Raw genomic sequence first — 21,593 nt, forward strand, 5'->3', positions numbered from 1 at the left:
ATGTTTTTCTTTTGAAACTAGTTCAGTATGTTTACTTGGCTTAATGTGCCTATTGTTAAATGTAGCAGAACTGGTTTTTGTAAAGATTAACAATGATAAGGGAACAGCGTGTTCTAATTGGAAGAACTGAATGTATTATATTAATTACTTTAAGTCCCCTGTTCCATTTAAAAATGAGATAATTGGTTCACCAATATTTTCAACTTAAAAAAATGAATAGCACTTTTAACAAGTTTGTTTAAATTGATGTACACCCAAATAATATCAAGACTTCAGTCATATTAGTGTCCTTAAAAACTGTTTTATTGTAAATAGAGTAGATCACACTTCAATGTTTTCATGTTGCCTCACTAGAATTGAAATGGATCACATCAGTTTTGAGGTCTGTGCACCGCAATATCGAGGGAAGCCTGGTTTTTGCACTCGCGCTCCAGAGAGAAGAGCAGATCATGATCGCGAGCTGGTTCCGTTACATTCGTGCGAAAGTGCAGATGAGAAGCCTTTACCTGATTGCGAGATTATCATTAAATCTGCCTCGGGAGTCCTAAATAGGCTATCACTTGGTATGGCATTTAATATTGGACAAAACAGCGCAAGCGCAAAAAAACAGCGCGCAAGTGAATTTCAACAGTGTGAGCACCATGACAAAGCTCGGACGTAAAATTTAAACCTGCAGAACTTGCAAATCACAAACTCGAGCACAAAAAATATGATTGTGCACAAAAATTAACAAGTCCCACACACGCGTGCAGAACTGTACACACGCGCGAGTTATTTTCTACACACGTGCGAGCAGTGTTGCCAACTATTTTCAATGGAAAGTAGCTAAATGTCGCCAGATGACGTCATGCGTCATTAGCATATTAATGACGTCATCGCGTCGTATTTGCATTCTGCCTAATTTCTCGGTACTGTAGCCTACTTCAGTTTATAATAACGGTTATCTCCCCTAAACCGTGCTCATACTGTTTTTATATAAGTATACAGCTGAATGTCCAATAAAACGGTTCTCAATTACATATTTTCTGTTAGACAATGGAACGGAACTTAGCTAACGTTACATTTTTATGAGTTTGAAGAAGGTTTATTGTTGTGTTTGGATAAGTAAAATGTATAGAGTCTGTAAATATACGATCTGAAGTCGGAGAGTTCAGAAATCGAACCGGAATGAACTAAAATGAATCGGTTACTAACGTAACCTCGGTTCTCTCTAGATGAGGGAACGAGTATTGCGTAAGCTAGCTTACGCTACGGAAAGATTCATCTTTTCTGAGATATTGAAGCCAAAAAATTATCCTTAATTTTGTATCCATTGTCAACGCAGTGCGGCAGCTGCAGACCTTGAGCGGGCTAGCTAGCGAGCTCATTGGTTGCTCTGCGGCAACTGCTGCAGCCTATAGACGAGCTTGGGCGAACTCGCATCCAATGAGAGGCGTCCGCGCGCTCACTGCATCAAAGCCCGCCAAAAAGGGTGTGACTAGAGTGCATATAAGCGTAGTTCATAGGCTGGAACCCTGGTTTTCATTGAATGAAGCGAAAAATCGCTCGTGGCGCGAGCACGGCGGGTTACGCAATACTCGTTCCCTCATCTAGAGAGAACCGAGGTTACGTTAGTAACCGATTCGTTCTCTTACGAGAGGTTCTGTCGTATTGCGTAAGCTAGCTTACGCTACGGGAACCCTTTGTCAACGCCGTGCGCGCCAAGCATCCACTGTATGAGCCCCAGGGAATTAAGGGGGACCCGGGGGAGCCCTTGTGAGTGGGGAATTAATATTTGGCCGGCAAGAGTGCGGGCCAGTGTGTGTGTAGTACATAAGCACATAGACAGAGCGGCGGTGCCGGTCTGTGTGGACTGTGTCCCATTAATGCAGCTCACCAGGGGAGCTGTAGCGTATTAAACCGCTAACAGTTTAGCCTGCAGAGCGGGTACTTCCAGATTGTAAAATCTGACAAAGGTGGAGGGGGAAGCCCAGCCCGCTGCCACACATATGTCGTGAATGGAAATCCTGCTGGACCATGCCCACGAGGAGGCCATGCCTCTAGTGGAGTGAGCCTTAATGCCTAGCGGGCATGGTAGGTCTTTTGACGCGTACGCAGCAGCAATAGCGTCCACTATCCATCTGGACAGTGTCTGTTTCGAGGCGGCGAGACCTTTGGTGCACCCTCCGAACGAAACTAAAAGCTGCTCGGAGCTTCTGAAAGATGCGGAGCGCGCAGTATACAATCTCAGTGCTCTGACTGGGCAAAGGAGATTGGCGTCGCGTTCACTATCAGATGCTGGTAGCGCCGACAAGGAAATGATCTGTGCTCTGAAAGGAGTACCGACCACCTTGGGGACGTAGGAGTGTCTAGGCTTTAACATGACCTTGGAGTCACTTGGTCCAAACTCAAGACACGCAGCGCTGACAGGTCTCCCACCCGTTTAACTGATGATAGGGCAGTTAGAAAAACGGTTTTAAATGAGAGGTGTTTCACATCCACGGATTGAAGCAGTTCGAAAGGGGGGCTTTCATAGCTTCAAGAACTATAGAAAGGTCCCAGATAGGAACCGATGGGGGGCGTGGAGGGTTCATCCTTCTAGCTCCCCTGAGGAAGCGGATGACCAGCTCGTTTTTACCCTGTGACTGGCCACGCAGGGGTTCAGCGAACGCCGCGACGGCCGCCACGTACACTTTGAGCGTGGATGGGGATCTGCCCTTATCCAGCAGCTCTTGTAAAAACACAAGCAGCGGCGACACCCCACATGTCCGTGGGTCCAGGTCTCTGTCGATGCACCATTTTGAAAACACAGACCATTTTGACGCATAGAGTCTTCTCGTGGAGGGGGCTCTAGCGTGTATGATGGTGTTTATTACTCCTTCTGGCAAAGCGACGGGTAGTCGTTGATCACCCACGCGTGTAGCACCCAGCGCTCTGGGTGGGGATGCCAGATCGTTCCGCGAGCTTGCGAGAGGAGATCTGCTCCCACTGGGATGGGCCACGGCGCTGTCAGTGACAGCTGCGTAAGCTCCGGGAACCATGTTTGATTCTCCCAGCGCGGGGCTATGAGGAGCACCGAGTGGCGCGTTTCCCTGATCCTCTGCATTACCTGTGGCAATAGCGAGACGGGAGGGAAGGCGTAAAGCGGGCAGTTGGGCCAGTCCTGGGCCAGCGCGTCCTCGCTTTTCGAGAAAAATATTGGGCAGTGAGAGTTCTCTTCTGACGTAAAGAGGTCTATCTCTGCTCTGCCGAATATGCGCCATAACGTCTGGACTGTTTGAGCGTGCAGGGACCATTCCCCTGGGGAAATATTGTCTCTGGACAGTCTGTCTGGGCCATCGTTCAGGTGGCCTGGCACGTGCGTCGCCCTCAGCGAGCGCAGGTGGCGCTGGGACCAACTCAGTATGCGTTTCGTCAGATGGAAGAGGTTCCTGGATCTGACACCGCCCTGACGGTTTAGATAGGATACCACAGACCTGTTGTCCGAGCGGACCAGGAAGTGGTGACCCTGAATGATCAGGAGGAAGCGCACGAGCACGTACTCGACCGCTATCATTTCCAGACAATTTATGTGAAGGAGCTTTTCCTGAACTGACCATAGGCCAAAAACCGGAGAGCCCTCGCAGACCGCGCCCCAACCCGTGTTGGACGCGTCTGTCGAGATGACTTTTCGGCGAGATACAGCTCCCATCATCACTCCCCGCTGATACCACTCGGCCACTGTCCAGGGCTGCAGAGCTGAAATACAGGTCTGAGTCACTCTGATTGGCTGGCGGCCTGTGGCCCAAGCCCGGCGAGACGCGCGGGTGTTTAGCCAATGCTGAAGCGGGCGCATGCGCAGTAAACCCAGTTGAAGTACTGCTGCGGCTGAGGCCATGTAGCCTAGCACTCTCTGAAACTTCTTCAGAGGTGTGAGGCTGTTCATCTGAAATGACGCGGCTAGTCGCTGCACACGGCGCGCGCGCTGTGTAGATAAGCGAGCCGTCATTGCCACTGAGTCTAGTTCTATTCCAAGGAAGGAAATTGTCTGACTGGGCTGTAGTGAGCGCTTGGTCCAATTGACTGCAAGGCCCAAACTGTTCAGATGACTGAGGAGAACTGTCCTGTGAGACAGAAGCTCCGTATGTGATTGTGCCAAAATCAGCCAATCGTCCAAATAGTTCAGAATTCGCAAACCCTGACTCCGCAGGGGTGCGAGCGCCGCGTCCATGCACTTCGTGAAAGTACGGCCAAAAGGAAGGACGGTGTATTGATAAACCTGGCCGTCGAAGGCGAATCTCAAGAATGGCCTGTGACGGGGATTTATCTGAATCTGAAAGTATGCATCTTTCAGATCGAGAGAAATAAACCAGTCCCCCTGGCGCACATGCGCGAGGAGTTTGCTGGTTGTAAGCATTTTGAACGGTCTTTTTGCAAGCGCTTTGTTCAAAACCCTGAGATCTAATATTGGTCTGAGGCCGCCGTCTTTCTTGGGGACAAGAAAATAACGGCTGTAAAACCCCGACTCGCTCAGGGGAGGCGGCACTCTCTCTATGGCCCTTTTGCACAGAAGGTTTGCTATTTCTGAATGAAGCAGCTTCCGTGTTCACAGTAGTTTCGAGCCGCGCTCTGAAGCGAGGAGGACGGCGATCGAACTGTAGTAAATAGCCCTGTTTTATTGTGCTTAACACCCATTCGGATATCCCTGGGATATCTTCCCACGCTTTGAAGCGTAATGTTAGAGGGTGAGTGGCCAAATCGCTCTGATTGCCACACACAGCGCGCTGAACAGAATGTGTGAGCGCGCTTACTGTGCTTATGCTGGACTGCTCGCAGACAGCATGGACAGGCTGTTCTGTGAGTGACTTCCCGATTGAGGTGAATGGGGAAAGAGTCACGTCTGTTAAGTGATACGCAAGCATAGTCACGGGACTTACATACAGAGAAGTGTTTGCTGGCCGTGTGACAGAGCGGGCAGAGAATGGGCGCGCGCACGTATTCGTGAGCGCATTTATTGACTCTAACACTCGAGTGGTTCGTAACCGCTTTTGAGTGTGCTCTGATGGGGACACGGAACGTGTAATGCTTGTGTGTAGAGGTGAACACTGGATTGTGGGCACATTTTCTACACATAAGGCTGGTCGTGTGACAGAGCGGCCAGAGAATGGGCGCGCGCATGGATTCGTGGGTGCGTTTATTAACCCTAACACTCGAGCGGTTCGTAATCGCTTTATGTGAGTGTGCCGTGATAGGGCCACGGGATGTGTAATGCTTGTGTGTAGGGGTGAACACTGGATTGTGGGCACATTTTCTACACATAAGACATGTTTGCTCTCTGGTATGGACATGGGATGTGTAATGCTTGTGTGTAGGGGTGAACACTGGATTGTGGGCACATTTTCTACACATAAGACATGTTTGCTCTCTGGTATGGACACGGGATGTGTAATGCTTGTGTGTAGAGGTGAACACTGGGTTGTGGGCACATTTTCTTCACATATGGCATGCTTGCTCTTTACCAGATTTATTTGGGTCGCCGTAAAAACGGCGTTTGAGCGCAGGCAAGCGGGCGTTAACACCGGCTTGTTGGCTGCTGAATCTACCACTGTAGTAGCCTGAAGGAAGGGGACTGACAGGGGGCGAAGCTTTGACGGTGGTCCGGCCGCAGCGGGACTGATCCGTCGTTTTATCAACAAAGCTAGTAGGACTTCGGTTGTTCAGGTTTCAGCGCAATTCTAGTCCGAGGCCCGCGGGGGGGCGGCGGTCTGCGGCGGCTGTCTGAGCGCAGTCGAGGGCGGCCGCCCTGTTGACGTCTCGTGCAGGAGGCTCACGTGGGCGGCCTGCAGAGGAGCTAGCGCGACGAGGCAGAAAGAGATTCATGGCTTGTGTGGCTTTTTGGACCTCTGAAAACCGGTCAATGATACCACTCACCGCGGAGCCGAAGAGACCGGATGGAGAGAGCGGTGCGTTGAGGAACGTAGAGCGCTCTGCTTCTCCCATGTCGGCTAGCGTTAGCCACAGATGTCTCTCGGTCACAGTCAGCGTGGCCATGCACTTCCCTATTGCTTGGGCTGCAGCTTTGGTAGCGCGAAGGGCGAGGTCCGTAGCACTCCGTATGTCTGCAACCGCCTCTGGATGCCTGCTTTCCTCATCCCACTCCCACAGAAGGTCCGCTTGGAGGATCTGTAGGACGGCCATAGAGTGCAGAGCAGATGCAGCTTGGCCGGCGGCGGAATAGGCGCGGCCAACACAGGCGGAAGTTGTTCTGCAGGCCTTAGACGGGAGCACTGGTTTAGACCGCCATCTCGCGGAGGGCGGGCAAAAGGTGTGCTGCTACCGCATCCTCGACCGGAGGGATGGAAGCATAGCCCTTCTCAGTGGCGCCGTCCACCGAGTTCCCCTTCGACTCCGGCGCGGGTCCTGCTGGATTCCTGGGCCGAGGAGGAGGCGTGTGAGCCTGACCACTCCTCGCTGTCCGAAGCCATGATGGAACAGCCCTTATCCTCCGCTTCTTCGTCCGAGATGGCAGCAGAGCAGCCGCTCGGCGGCAACTGCGCGTCCCGGGTGGGCGGGGAGGGTGAAGGCGATGCTCGAGGGATGGGCTCCGGTGAGGCAATCGCTTCTACCACTGTTTCCGGCAGCCTTTGAGAGCGGCGCTTTTTTCTGTGTGGCTGAACGGAAGGCGGCGCGGCGGCTTCGGTCCTGAGCACTTCGAGTCGAGCCCGCAGGGTCGACATCGGCAGCTCCTCGCAGAGATCGCATCCGCCTTCGGCGAGGGCGAGCTCTGCATGCCCCAGTCCCAGGCAGAGAGCGCAGATGATGTGGCGGTCTCCGGTGCTGAGAGGAGCGCGGCATGAGGCGCAAGTGGAGCGAGTTATCTGAAAAAAGACGCTCGTACTCTTTTGTGAAGTTCTTTAAGAACTAGCTTGCTTTTAAAAAGGATACGTCGCCGGATGGCTTAGCTCGCAGGACGGCTAAAGGTGGCGAAGACGGCCGGCTTCTGTGAGCGCTGTCCACGCTTGCTTGATGCCCCTCGAACGGCGACGCGGCTTCCAGTTCAGTGATGCGAAGAGCTTCGCTGAAGAGATGAAAATCAGGGTTCCAGCCTACGAACTACGCTTATATGCACTCTAGTCACGCCCTTTTTGGTGGGCTTTGATGCAGTGAGCGCGCGGACGCCTCTCATTGGATGCGAGTTCGCCCAAGCTCGTCTATAGGCTGCAGCAGTTGCCGCAGAGCAACCAATGAGCTCGCTAGCTAGCCCGCTCAAGGTCTGCAGCTGCCGCACTGCGTTGACAATGGATACACAATTAAGGATAATTTTTTGGCTTTAATATCTCAGAAAAGATTAATCTTTCCATAGCGTAAGCTAGCTTACGCAATACGAGAGAACCTCTCGTAAGAGAACTCTGATTAGTAGTGAATATAAGCGCATGCCAAGAAAAAACGGTCAAATTAAATGTTTTGAATTAAAACAAAGGAGAAGGCAGCTGCTATGTGATCACTGATTGGTTCCTGCTAACACAGGGTGCACATGCGCAGCTCATTCATGTCTATGTCCGCTGGCGTGCAGTCAACGGAATGTGCTGCTCCTCTCAGCCGCTCACTGAACAGAGCAGACGCAGCGGGGAAGTAAGACCTCACGCTTGCAGTACTGGCGATATTTGGAATTTGGAAAGTTGCTAAGGTTTGTCCAAAAAGTCGCTAGATTTGTCGCTAGTCGCTTTTTTGAAAAAATGTCACTAAAGGGGTCTGAAAAGTCGCTAAGTTGGCAACAATGCGTGAGAGTTATTTTCTGCGCACGCGCAAGTTATTTTCTGCACACAAGTCGGTTTTGACACTCAGGGGCGGGGCCCAATCCTTTCTGTTAACAAATGCTATTGGCTGCTGACCAAATACTGTATTGATTGGCTGCATCTCTTCGAATCTCTCGTGATTGGCTGTTGTTGGACGAGAACAGACAGAAAGTAGGAACAAAACTCACTTAGTGGAGAAATAAGAAATGTACATCAATTGGAACAATACAATTATTGTCAGTGTAAATGAAAGTAAAGCGTCCCCTACACAATACTGAACAACAAAAAGCAAACAACAAGGGGGTATTGGTTTAAAAAAAAAAAAAGTCTCGAGATCAAAAGGCTTGAGAAAAAATTTAAATATTAAAGAAAATTTTTAAATAAAAGCATCCTTTAGACGTAGCATACAAGTGGATATTTATCGAAACAATTTATCTATCACATAGAGTAAGTATGATTTCAACCATTTACACGTAAATGCCCCAAAAATGTATGAAATGTATGATAAAGAGGTTATGGTTTCTTTCTAAATTCCTCCTTAATTTCTTTTAGCTGTAAGATGTTTTGTGCGTTTATTTATTTATATATATATATATATATATATATATATATATATATGTGTGTGTGTGTGTGTGTATATATGTGTGTGTGTGTATTTTCTGTGTTTGATAATAACTGAAAATAGGTGGAAATATAGAACGCAGCAAGGCGTTTAGTGAACCTGTTGAGAGGTACCCTATCTATCCATATCTATCCATCTAACGTTAATGTTGAAGGGAACGTTAGTGTTTTACAAAATGGTAAGTGTAGATAGCTAGATGCCAGATAGTTCCCAGCTTGTTTGTGTGGTACTGCAAGGGCCATCCACTACTCATCAGCCTCTACATTAATTCATTATATAGATGAAATGCAGACTCAGAGAGGAAGCCAGTCAGTCTTGGGGCTTGGAAAGCAGAGCAGGTGCAGCAGAATAAGGCCAGGTTAGGAAATCAAGTGTACATAAAATATAATATTATTACAGGAATGTCTCTCTGAATTGTTTGATTCTGATTTGTCAGTTACAACATTATATGACCGATAATGATCGTCGTCAGTCGTCAAGGCTTTATAATGACCGCGCATCCGGCCCTTCTTTCATGTCTCTTATCACACTTCAGATGGACGCACAGGCATTGAGCTGGGCATTAAAATGAAAGTACTTTTGTTGAGTAAGATTTTCACCCAGTATCCTTACTAAGTGAAAGTAAGGATACTGGGTGAAAATTTTACTCAACTAAAAGTACGTTCATACTTGAGTGTAATGTATTTACCTTAAATTGTTAAGTATTAAAAAAAGCTATTAAAACTGCCAAAACATTTTGTATATGTTGCATGGGAGAAAGCACTCAAGAATTGTGATGTCAGAGCAGCCAGACCCTTGAGACATATGGAAAGAAAAATTAAAGGAAGTTTTAAAGAACGTTAGTAATGTTGTTTGGTTGTTGCAGTGACTTTATTGTGTGTGATTTTGTTAAGCTGATATATAATATAATATTTACTCAGCATTAATTAATATTATCATTATCATTAATGTTTTATAGTTATTATAAATAATAATTGCCTAACAACAATAATTCCTCAAATAGGAAGTAGAAATTCATAGACATTATTTAAATATGAAGGATTTGCAAGTGTAGAAATAAATTAAACATATGCTCATTTAATTACAATGCCTTATGTGATGTACAGTATTTCCAATGTGAATAATAATTTCTGACTCCAATGTGAATAATAATTCACAAACATCATAAACATCAGATCTACCAAAGGAGCAGATGTTTAGAATAAAGTTTAGTACAACAAAACCTCTGCATTTCTTACTTTGCGCTGATAGTTTTGAATGAATACATCACATCCGGTCAGGTTGCATATATGGACCAGTTGCACAAATTGCGTATTGCAAGCTTAACATAAACAAACAGTTATGTTACTTGGTGCACATTTAAGAGATAATATTCAACAAAAAGCAGTGCTTTACTTTTAGTGAATGTTTAGCTTCTTGTCCCTTCATATTTATCAAATTTCAGATGCATCTCTGAAATAATTTTCAAGTTAAGCTCAATCGACAGTATTTGTGGCAAAAAAATTATTTTGCCACAAATGTGATGCTTATAATTTTATAAAAGCACTTAAATGAATTCTTCTGATTGTACTATTTGAGCTGTAAAGTTGCTTATATAGTCATTTTACGGTCATTTTATGGTTTTAGTGTTTATGGCTTTAATTCGCCATGGAAATGAAGTTGTAAAATTAGATATAACTTTACACAGAAAAGGTTAGTAAGCGATTTTAACACACTAAAATCATGTTAAAACATACTGTTTACATCTTGTGGCTATACATTTGAAACTGAGTATTTTAATGTTTAAAGATTGGCCTCATTCACTTCCATTGTAATTATCTCCATGTAACCTCAGTTTATGTGTTGGAATTATTTTTTGTTTTAATCAACATTATCAACCACAAATGCAGAATAGAATTTTGAATAGAATATTTGATTCACAGGTTTACATTATTGACGCTTTAAAAGGATGTCATGAATAATGTTATCACAAGTGCATCATACTTCAAAAATCAGATAACAGCCATGACAAGGTTACCCCAGGGGCTTCATGCCCCAGATAGGGGGGTGATCTTACCCCGGTAGTGACTTTAAATTGTGTGTTGCAATTAATCAGTAAATGCACATTATACTTCACCTACTTTTAATACAGTTCCCCTAATTGGAATGTCCCACACACATTCACATTTATACAAGTGATAGGCAAACACTACTGTCTCTACCTCTTGTATACTGTTCTCAGTTAGTGATTCCTCCTCAGCTGTCTGTGGTTATTCATCATCAAATATGGCAATGTTTAATCCCTCTGAGAGTGAAAGAGAAAGAGAGCCTGTCTTAGCCAATCCCATTTCAACCTGTTTAAAGTTTACTCCTTTAAGTGTGAGGACTGTTTTCTCTCTGTGAACTCTGTGTAGATCCAGATGTACCAGTTGTCCCGACTGCTGCACGACTATCACCGTAACCTGTACACACACCTGGAGGAGCATGAGATTTGCCCCAGCCTGTATGCCGCACCCTGGTTTCTCACTCTCTTCGCCTCTCAGTTCCCGCTCGGCTTTGTTGCCCGTATATTTGGTATTTCACTTCTTACTTAACTACATAACACTAATACTGGCCAGAGTGAATGTAGTTTATGTGAACTGAGAATAGTAGTGAAATGTACATAAAATTCTTGTAGTGCTTGGCTGGGGCTGTGTTTTAATCCACATAAACAAGAAACCTTGTGTTGTTAAGTTTGTTGTAAGTCATTGTTGCCATTGCATTGCTGTTGACTCTCTTGTGCATTTGTCCATAGACCTCCTGTTTGTCCAAGGCACAGAGGTGATTTTTAAGGTGGCCTTGTGTTTGCTGAGCAGCCACGAGGGAGAGATCCTGGAGTGTGACAGCTTTGAAAGTATTGTGGACTACCTTAAATCCACCATCCCCACCCTCACTCACAGCCAAATGGAAGTGACGATCACCAAGGTAAATTTAAACCAGAAAAGGAAAAAACCTGCTGTGTATGTGGGGATTTGTGAGTAAAGAATCCATCTAACACAGACACAAAAATAATTTAGACTTCACACATGCAATACTGACAAACTTTTTCTATTCTGTTATAGGTATAAACTAAACATAGACCGATATATCGGTTTTACCAATTAATCTGCACTGATGGTTGATTTTTGGAATTATCGTTATCTGCAAAAATCTATGCGGATAATTTTTATTTTATTCCACCGTGTTACTCCTCTGAATATGGAGCCCCTTAGAGGACAGGACAGGGATTCATTTCTGAAATAGTTTTGTGTGCCCTTGCAATAGTTTTGCATTCCCTCATGTATGTGCATATATACAAAATCCATAATATGGTGAATATGTAGGCTATAAAAAACTTGGTTTATACTTAAAATATAGTGCATTTCAACTGAGGCCAGTCTCTGTCATTTCAAAATAAGAGTCCTTAAAATATAAGCGTATTACTTGTTTATAGTTAAAACTACTTTATGCACCAAATCTATTTATTTTTGGTTGCATAAGAAACTGCATCTAGAATTGTATTCATTTGTCACCTTGTAGCTTCTATGTCTGTGCCTGTCTTAGTAAAATAGACTAACATGTTTTTTTTTTTACATTCTATAAATTGTTGAAATGTTAATAAAATGTTTATTTTTGCCAACTGAATACTGTTTCACTTGCTGTACTTGCTGCACACAGTGTATACTCTGCAGTAGGGTACAATGGGGTAAAAGGCTACTTTTGATTTGATTTTCTCCCAAAACACTAAATAGCATCAAAAACTACCTCAGTATTTTCCTAAACCTGTTGACTGATCCCATCACAATGGAGATTAAGATGTTATAAAATGTCAAATGTGATTGAAATGAACAAGAAATTATGCACCCTTTTCTGAAGTAGTTATTTTGAGTAAGCTTTATCTTGATTTGTTACAAAAAAAAAGCATCTTGTTGTATCAAAATTATTTGCATAAGTTGACAAATTGTGCACTATAACTTTTGCCCCGGTATGTACACTATATCACTATAAACCCAATCCACCTTTAAAAAAAGAGAAGAAAACGAAAAACTGTATTCAAAACAACCTTCTGTTGTCATTTCTTTTCACTCAAAATATCTTGCTTCATCAATATTCAATAAAAATAAATGTTTTTATTTAATCTTGAGACACTTTTTGACCCGAAAAATGCTAATTTTCCTTCAGCTGGGTCTTTTGCCCCTGTGCAGTGCTCTAGTGTTACATTCCAAACATTGCCAAACAATCCATTTATACTGGAATGCGCTTTATTTGGCCACTAGATGGTGCCACTTGTCTTGGTGTCTAGAATAATGTACTTTTATTTGTTGATTTTGATTGGATTTATTTATAGTTAGATAGCTTTTATGTTAGGGTATGTGTACGTGAAAGGATACATGAGAACCCTATTTAATCTTTATTCATGAAACCATGTCACCCTCCACTGTTCATCAGCTCAAGCCATTGACCTACTGCAGAACTGTGGTTACAATTGGTAAAATAAATAAACAATTGTAAACGGTATATGGTTCAGTTTACAACAAACAAATGGCAACAATGAACCTTTATTGAAATTATCATTAGTAGGAACCACTCTATTCTATGTTGTAATCAGGTTTGGGGAAACTACTTTTAATTTCAAAACTACTGTTTCTGTCTGCATGAAATTTTGTTCACAGGCTATTGAGATGGACATCTCCAAGCAGCTGCATGCATATGAAGTGGAGTACCATGTCCTGCAGGACGAGCTGGCAGATGCTCCTCCACCATCAGAGGAATCTGATCGAGTAGACAAGTTGGAGAAAGCCAATGCCCAGCTCAAGAAACAGAACATGGATTTACTAGAGAAACTGCAGGTCTGTGATGCTTCCATACCTTTGTTTAGATAGTAGTTTTTATGTATTTGTATATTCTGATCAAAGCTGTGATCTGGCACAGTGGGTAGTGTATATGTTTTATAACGCATAAAGATCTGTTGTGCTCAGGGGGTATGGGTTCAAACTCAACCTGCATTGTGTCCCTTCACTTTTCTTTCCATTCTTTATTATATTTACTATACTTTACAGATATACTTCTCAGTTTCTCGTAGAATATATTGAAATGTGTTTTTTTTTTTTTTTTTTGTCTTAAAATTTTAAAGTAAGGAGATTCCAAATGACAATGATTTTGTTGACCCATTATCCCTTGGTGTGTAGATGTCAAGAAATATGGGAGAATGAATTATCCTTGAAACGGCACAACAATGCGTGCTCTGTTGCAAAAATTTCAGAAATCTGTATTAACCGTCTCATAGGGGAGTTTTGTTGAATGTGAAGTGCTTTTTGATGAAAAGATGTCAAATTAAATTGCTGAGAAAAAAACACTCCCATTAATAAGCAAGTACATTTCTTACACCGTTCATCACGCATTACTAGTGTTTGGCATTTCTATTAATAGGCAGCTCGTTTGAAGATTCAGACTTTGGAGAACAGTGTGGAAAGCTTCCTGTCACATGAGAGCAAGATGAAACACCTGATCCGTTCTCTGGAACAGGAGAAAGCTTCCTACCAGAAAACCATTGAGTGCATGCGTAGCAGTTTGCCCCTGGAAGTCATGGCTGATGTGGAGATGATACAACTGAAGTCTAACACTAATGTAAAAGCCAAAGCGGCCAGTAAAAAGTCTTGATTTTGCCAGCCCGATTCTGGCGAAAAGGCACAACCCCCTGACTGATGTATCATGTGGTGCTTGAATCCTGAGAAATTGAGTCAACAGCTTTATGTTGAAGAGCAACATCATGGTTGCCTTCCAAGTTTCACTACATGTGTTTAGGCCAGGTGTATAGTGATAAGCATCAATGCACCCAAATAAGAATGTCTGCTGATTCCGCTTTTGTTTTCCAAAAGAGCTTCACTCTTGATTGCTTAATTCAATCGTTTCCTTTGTTTAAGAGTTGGGAATATTTGAATAAGAGGACACCTTGCTGCCACGATGTTCAGAATACTTGAAAACAATACAACATTTTCTTTCCAAAGAGAAGAATGGCTTCTCAGTGTATAAGTATTGATGCATTAATGTCTACATGTGGACAACGTGAGAGTGACTGTGTTCAACTGTGAAGGTTCTTTTTACCCGACACTCCACAAGGGTTGGACAGTGACTTAATTGAGGAACCAAATATTTACCAGTTCGACCTTTTGCTGAAAGAACTTCACATAAGTGCAGGAAGTGAAACCGTCTGCTGCTGGGTTTTTCTCTGCAACATAGTCCTACTGCCCAGACTCCTTGGTTTGGAGCTCTGGATCACCTTTTTGGAAATTAGCTTCAGACATATTACTGTCTAAAGACAAGACGAATCACATGTCTTTACACTGTTATCTATGTTATTGCATAGTATTCTGTGTGGAATGCAAAAGCATGCCTAAATAATTTGGTGTATGATACTATGCCATAAAGATAAATATGTGCAGTCTTTCAAATGCAGTTAATAATGGTTGTCTCAGTTCTGCCAATCATACAAATAATTGTTTGATTTTCATTCTCAATAATTTATCTGTTGTGTCACCAGAAACTGTACTTGACATATGATGTAGGGCTCATGGCTTTATTGTCAGAATATACCTTAGTGTCTTAAGTCATTTTCTTGAAAATAAATTTACTTGAAGCAAAATTGTATGATATTAAAACTTGTAATTAAAGATATATTCTCAGAAAACATTTATTTTTGGCAAATGTTTTTTCTTGTTTTAAGCAGAAATGTTAACATTCAGCAAGGTTTATGCTTAAAACAAGAGAAAGCCATTTGGGCAAAAATTTACTTAGATATATTCAATGAAAATACATCTTAACATTTTGTACTGTTTTGTTTCTCAAGTAAATGTATTTTATTTTAAGGATGTGTCAATATTTTTACTGGAAAATCAGAATTGATCATGCTAAAGACATAGCTTTTTCAGTATATCTTTCCCTTTTTTGTTTTTTATTATTAATATTTTTACTACACATTCTAGTTGATGCTTGTAAAACTGGGCCTAGACCTCTCAAGTCTAACACAACAACATGTGCTCCAGGAGTTAAACCACCTGTTTAGCATGATGGTGGCCAAAGCAGATCGTACATTTGAAAATGAATCGCACTGTATTGGTCACTTGTCTAACCATGTGAATGTGCACCTAAAGCAGGAATATCTACTTGAACACTTGTTTGTTAAGAAGCTTTCTATGTTGTGTTTTGTCCAGACTGATCACTACTTGCCTGTTTTTGACAGTTAAATGAATGAATCCCAATGTTTGTAAGATGGGAATAGGTCTCAATGCAGTGTTGATATTTCATCAAGAGCTTCTGACAGGTTTTCTATGTTCATGTGAATATTTCTTAAGGTTCTGCCATTCTGTGTGTTATTGAAACTCCTACTGTAGAACTGCAGTGTTACTGCTGGGCTGGTGATGGCTACCAGGACCGTGTAATAGCTTTTCAATCAACATGTCTTCTAGGTGGCACTTTTGAATTCTGTATTTTAAATTTTTAGAAATGCATATCTGTGACAATGCGAACTTAAAAAAAAAAAAAAAAAAGATTAGGGAGAGACTTTATAAGGGTGCATTATTAGGGCTGTTTCTTACAATGCAAATTCAACATCGAGTTGCACATCTGTTCAGAGGAGGTACATCGTAGCAATACTTCTGCATCAATAAGCTGGAGCAACAATGTGATTTATATAAAAAATGCAAATTTAAGAACTAAGGTAACGTTGTCCAACTTTGCAATATTCTTGCTTAGTGTTATCATGGAATACATCTTAATTATTATTATTTTATTATTATTATTATTATTATTATTATCACAGGTGCAATTAATACATCATAATCACATTTTGTTATACTTTATATGAAATGTGCCAAAACTTGCTATAATTAGTCATGTTTCCATATCCATTTCGGTTTAGTTTCACTGCGTTTGCAATTAATCAGTGACCTTGGTTGTTTGGTTACCAGTGAAAAGATGTGCAGTAGGCTGACTGTGTTTCATGATTATCTTTGCAAGATATCCTGGACTTTTGATTTTGCCTGATCTGTCAGACCTTCATTCTCCATTAAAATCAACTTTTTATATCTCACTTTCCACACATAATTTTTTTATTGCATGATGCATGCTAAGGCAAGCATCACTTATTGTTCATACTTGGGGTTAGGGGTTATTCTAAACCCCTAACCCCAAATATTAAACTTTGGATAGTAACTTAAAGGGTGAGTTCTCTCAAAAATGAAACTAAATAATTTACTCATGCCATCCCCAGATGTGTGTGACTTTTCAAACAAACTGAGATTTTTATAAGAATATCTGAGCTCTGTTGTCCCTTACAATGCAAGTGAATGGTGATCAGACCTTTCAAGCTCCAAAAATCACAAAGGCCACATAAAAGTAATCCAGAAGACTTCAGTGGTTTAACCCATAACTTCAGAAGCTATATGATCGGTATGGGTGAGAAACAAATCAATATATAAATATTTAAACTATCCCTTTCATCCTCACTGCTTGTGCTACAGACATGAATGATATTGTAAGGTTATTGCAGTTAGTTTTTTGTTTGTTCAGACTTAAAATTTTGTCTGGTAGACAATACAGTAATATCACAAAGACTTGGTAGGGTTCTTTAGACTTAGTCCAGTAACCAAGCGCAAGTAGCAACCATCCAGAGTGATTGCGTTACCATGCACTTAAAACCCCTCAGAGCACCTTAGCAACCACCCACAACACCTTAACATGAAGGCCTTAGCAAAAATCGGTTTTGAAAGGGCAATTACAACTTAGTTTCTATAGAAAATGTTAAAATTTAGTTTTACATATAACATCTCAATATGAAATCCTTTTTCAGAATCGAAATAGCCAGTTTGCGGTTTTATTCACTCCTATTGACCTCCTGAGCCTTCTGCTTGAATTTTAAATCGAGCCCTTTCCCTGAGGCGGTTTAACAGGAGGCCTGAAATTGTAGTCATAAAGAACTGGTTGTCTCATACTTTATCCCAAGACCAGCATTAGTTTGTGATACCACCACTATTCCATGATGTTAATTTGATCCTTTATAATGTTGTTATTGGAAACATGTAATGCAAGACAGCCTCGAGAGGTTTACAGTTTAGCGAAGTTAATAGGACTACACATTTCATTGATTGCTCTCCAAGGTGCTATTTGCTAGTAAGTGGCTAATTAAAAGGTTGTCCTTATGTGCCCTGTAGTTAGAAGGAATAGTCCACCCAAATATGAAAATTCTGTCATTATGTACTCACATGTCATTCCAAACCCATACACAATGTATACAGTTACTTTTTCTGTGGAGCACTTGAAGCATTGAGAACAGAATTAGTGCAATTCATAAAGAATACTTGTTACTTTTATATGTACTGTAGACTAAATATACATACAAGTAGTAGGCTACTTTTATTGTGGGGTTGTGTGTGGTCATGGTCATACTTGATGTTAACAGCTGTGGTCACTATGGCATCGATTCTTCAAAATATAAATATCTAAAAAGAAAGGCATAAAGGTTTGGAACAAAATAAGGGTGAGTAAATAAATGGCTAATTGTTATTTCTGCGTGAACTATTCCTTTAATGCATATCCGAGAGAAATTGTGCATGCTGACATGCAGTGTTGACGTTATTTATTTATTATCAGAATTTGAAACTAAAGTTAGCCGATAAAAATAAACAATGGGAGGTTATTGTTCATAGATTATATTCTCTTGTGCAACAACATGTTACATTTTTCCAGATGGTATTTCCGCCATCAAGCTGTGATAGCGGTATTTTATCAGTCGTTATTTATAAATCTGCGAATCACTCTTTTGGAGTCGTTTCTTTTTCATTAATCGGTAAAACGATTTAGCAAAATTGTCTTCATCGGATCGCGGTTCATTCCGAATCAGTTCAACGGTTGCAGTGTCCGTGTAACTTCGGATAAGCCTTCAAAACAGAATAATTAATTACCAATAAACTGGTCGTTTACTCTATTTTCACAAGGAAAAAAAATTATCAAAATTGAGAACACTTGTCATTTTTTCGTTTGATATAAGAACTAGAAAAACAGAAATGCAGCTCGATTTCTCGTTTTTTTTATTTTTTCATTCAGCGCTTAAAATAAGTGTACAATCTTATTTGATTTGCACAAATGGAGGACGTGATACGCCCATACTGATTGGTCAAACCTGCAGTACACCGCAAGTTTATCACATTGAGGAAAGCTTTTATTTCTATTTACAGTCAGTGCGGTGCTTGCGATGCGGTTTCAGGTGCACACGTTGCCTTGGCAACAGTCAGAAATGACTATTTTGCCCGACATGTCTATCTGTATACCTTTTTAAAAGTGAAATATCAGTGGGGGTGTAAATTTGTGCCCTTATGATATGTGTTAAACAGAACAAAATTAACCCCATGGCTACTAATAAACAATAAAAAAAAAAAAAAAAAAAAAGAGAGAAACGTCCTCTCACTTCCAACGGTTTTTGTTTTCAGCAAATGTAACATGTAATTATTTGTATGAATATAAAAAGATTCAACAACTAAAACATAAACTGACCAAGTTTCACAGACACAAAAGTAACAGTCAGTATCTGGTGTGGCCAGCTGATGAAGTACTGCAGTGCATCTCCTCCTCATGGACTGCACCAGATTTGCCATTTCTTGTTGCGAGATGTTACCCCACTATTCTGCCCAGCAAAAGCAAAAGACCTTAACTCACTAGAGTGTGAAACTGAGAAAAATGACTTTAAAGTTTCTGTTTTGTCCAGACAAAAGTATTATAGGTAGGACTCCCAAAATTTCACAACTAGTTGCTATACAGAAGAAATGTTTGTATGCAAAAAATCTTGAGCTCAAAATTGACCTTTGATCCTTGTTTGGCAGTTAATGTACTCTGCCTTTGTATCATGTGCCAAAAATCAGGAGTCATGCAAAGGCAAAAGGCCGTAACTGACATATAATCAATGTTTACTTGCTGTTCACCATACTTACATCCATTATAAGAACACCTAACCAAGGTCTAGTCATCATGGTATTTGTTTTAAATTATATAGAAGACCTTTGGTTGTTCCTATTTAGTGCTATAATGATCAGGATAGTGCGGCAACACTAACACAGTTAAACAGTATAACAGATAAGTTACTTTGCAGTACAGTATATACAGTATGGATAAATACAATACATATTTTCACAATAAAGATAATTTAATTATAATTGAATACAAAGGTATATGTATTTAAATGCAAGATATAGAGTAATAATTAATTAAACATTGGACCAATACATTAGAGATTAGAGACTGCTCATTCCAAGTTTTTTACTGCTCTAAATAAAATCTTACTGAAGCTAATTTTTTGAGATATCAACCTAAAATTTGGAACACAACTTGTCCATAGGTATATATGACAAAGCATTCTTGAAACACAACCATTTAAGTTTGGATAGTGATTTTCATGTCTATGCGAAAAAAGGGGGAGGGGTGACAGTTAAAGGGTTAAACTTTGAAGTCCAAACTGCTCAAGATGCTCAGTCAACAAACTTGACTTGGATTACTACTTTTTAATTCTGAGATAATATAGACAGAGTATACCGAAAAAAAGTTGGAATTACTTTTACTATTTAGGTTAGCCTACTTTGTACGGACGTTAGCGATAACTAGCTGTAAAATCTGACGTGAACACCTGCAAGAAGGAAATATGGCTCAAACACGTATGGATTGTTGTGGATACAGCAGATGACGTGCATTGCTATGGATTATATCTTCTATGGATTATATCGGATTGCATGGAAAGGTAGGATGCCTCTGTATTTAATATTTGGTTTTCAGCATCTGATGTGAGGCGAGTGTCAGCGTCAACGTTAGCGCTAATTTACGTGACACCGATTAAATTTAGCAAGCTCCGGGCTGTCACTGACATTGACAGATCTGAACCATCGCCCTATCACATCGCTATCACAGAGTAATAATACAAACAAGCAGTCGGCAGTCTACACTTTATTTCAAAGATGTGTCGTGTGTATGTTACGCGGTTTGGTGACAATAAAAGAGCGGTAATCTTTGACAGTATGACAAAGCCAGAGTACAGTAACATCACAGCGGCACCGTAACATCTCTCTTGATGCCAGGCGAAACAAAGTCAGAACACCTTAACTCAACTTAAGTGTGCCGGAACAAAGGCTAAGAGCCGTAACAACTGTTACGGCATTCTGCTGTGGTTTCTCGTATGGTTTTGGATGTTACGGTTGTCATAGCCCTTTAATTTCTCGTTAAAACAATCCAATTGACTCACGATATTTATTCACATGATAAAGGAGGTCTTGAATACCCCAAAAATGACATTAACTCATTTTTGACCAAACATGATGTTACGGCGTTTTGCCTTTGTAGGGCAGAATTCCACCAAGGCACTTGCAAGTTCCCAGATATTTTTGGGGGAATGGCCCTAGCCTGCACCCAACAGGTCCCAGATGTGCTCAAGGAGATTGAGATCTGGGCTCTTCGCTGGCCATGGGAGAACACTGACATTCCTGTCTTGCAGGAAATCATGCACAAAACGAGCAGTATGGCTGGTGGCATTTTCATGCTAGAGGGTCATGTCAGGATGAGCCTGCAGGAAGGGTACCACATGAGGGAGGAGGATGCATTCCCTGTAACTCACAGCATTGAGATTGCCTGCAAAGACAACAAGCTCAGTCCGATGATGCTGTGACACACCGCCCCAAATAATGACAGACCCTCCATCTCCAAATCGATCCCGCTCCAGAGTACAGGCCTCGGTGTAACGATTATTCCTTTGATGATAAACAAGAGTATGACTGTGATATATGCATTCAATATTTCTGTGCATTGAGGGTGCTCTAGTTCACTCCCATGTATGCTGTGTTGATGTAACAAAGAAGACAGAGTTCCCAGTAAACAGAAGTGAGTTAACAGGGCAATCGTCTCAGCGTTTCATTTATGTTATATAAAAGATCAAGTATAAAAGATATAACATATTGGCGACGAGGACGATCTTTGTCTAACTCATAATTTATTGCGATGGTGAAGTACTGGCTACTGAATACGGCAGATCTAACGAATGTAGTGAACTCATGGAAAAACACCCAATGAAATGGCTGTGCTTATCGGTCATATGGGCACCTTTGAGTCGTCAGCCAAACAGTGGGCTTCCTACGTAGAAAGGTTTGAACAATTTGTTTCTGCAAATGACATTGCAAATGAGAAACGAG

At 41.6% G+C, this 21,593-nt stretch overlaps 1 protein-coding gene across 4 annotated transcripts in view; it reads left to right on the plus strand.

Moving 5' to 3' along the window:
- Window positions 1-16,480, plus strand: part of tbc1d4 (TBC1 domain family, member 4) — a 58,265-nt gene extending 41,785 nt beyond the window's left edge. For 3 of the 4 annotated variants that reach the window (XM_052142468.1, XM_052142464.1, XM_052142465.1), the window contains 4 exons: window positions 10,770-10,929; window positions 11,150-11,319; window positions 13,047-13,223; window positions 13,804-16,479. In XM_052142468.1, coding sequence (XP_051998428.1) covers window positions 10,770-10,929; window positions 11,150-11,319; window positions 13,047-13,223; window positions 13,804-14,034 — 738 coding nt within the window. In that variant the 3' untranslated portion in view covers window positions 14,035-16,479. Of the gene's footprint in view, window positions 1-10,769; window positions 10,930-11,149; window positions 11,320-13,046; window positions 13,224-13,803 lie in introns of all 4 variants that reach the window. The other variant, XM_052142466.1, reaches the window with a different exon arrangement.
- Window positions 16,481-21,593: the final 5,113 nt, after the last annotated feature.

The sequence above is a fragment of the Xyrauchen texanus genome, chromosome 14 (genome assembly GCF_025860055.1).
Source record: "Xyrauchen texanus isolate HMW12.3.18 chromosome 14, RBS_HiC_50CHRs, whole genome shotgun sequence".
Taxonomy (NCBI): Eukaryota; Metazoa; Chordata; class Actinopteri; order Cypriniformes; family Catostomidae; genus Xyrauchen; species Xyrauchen texanus.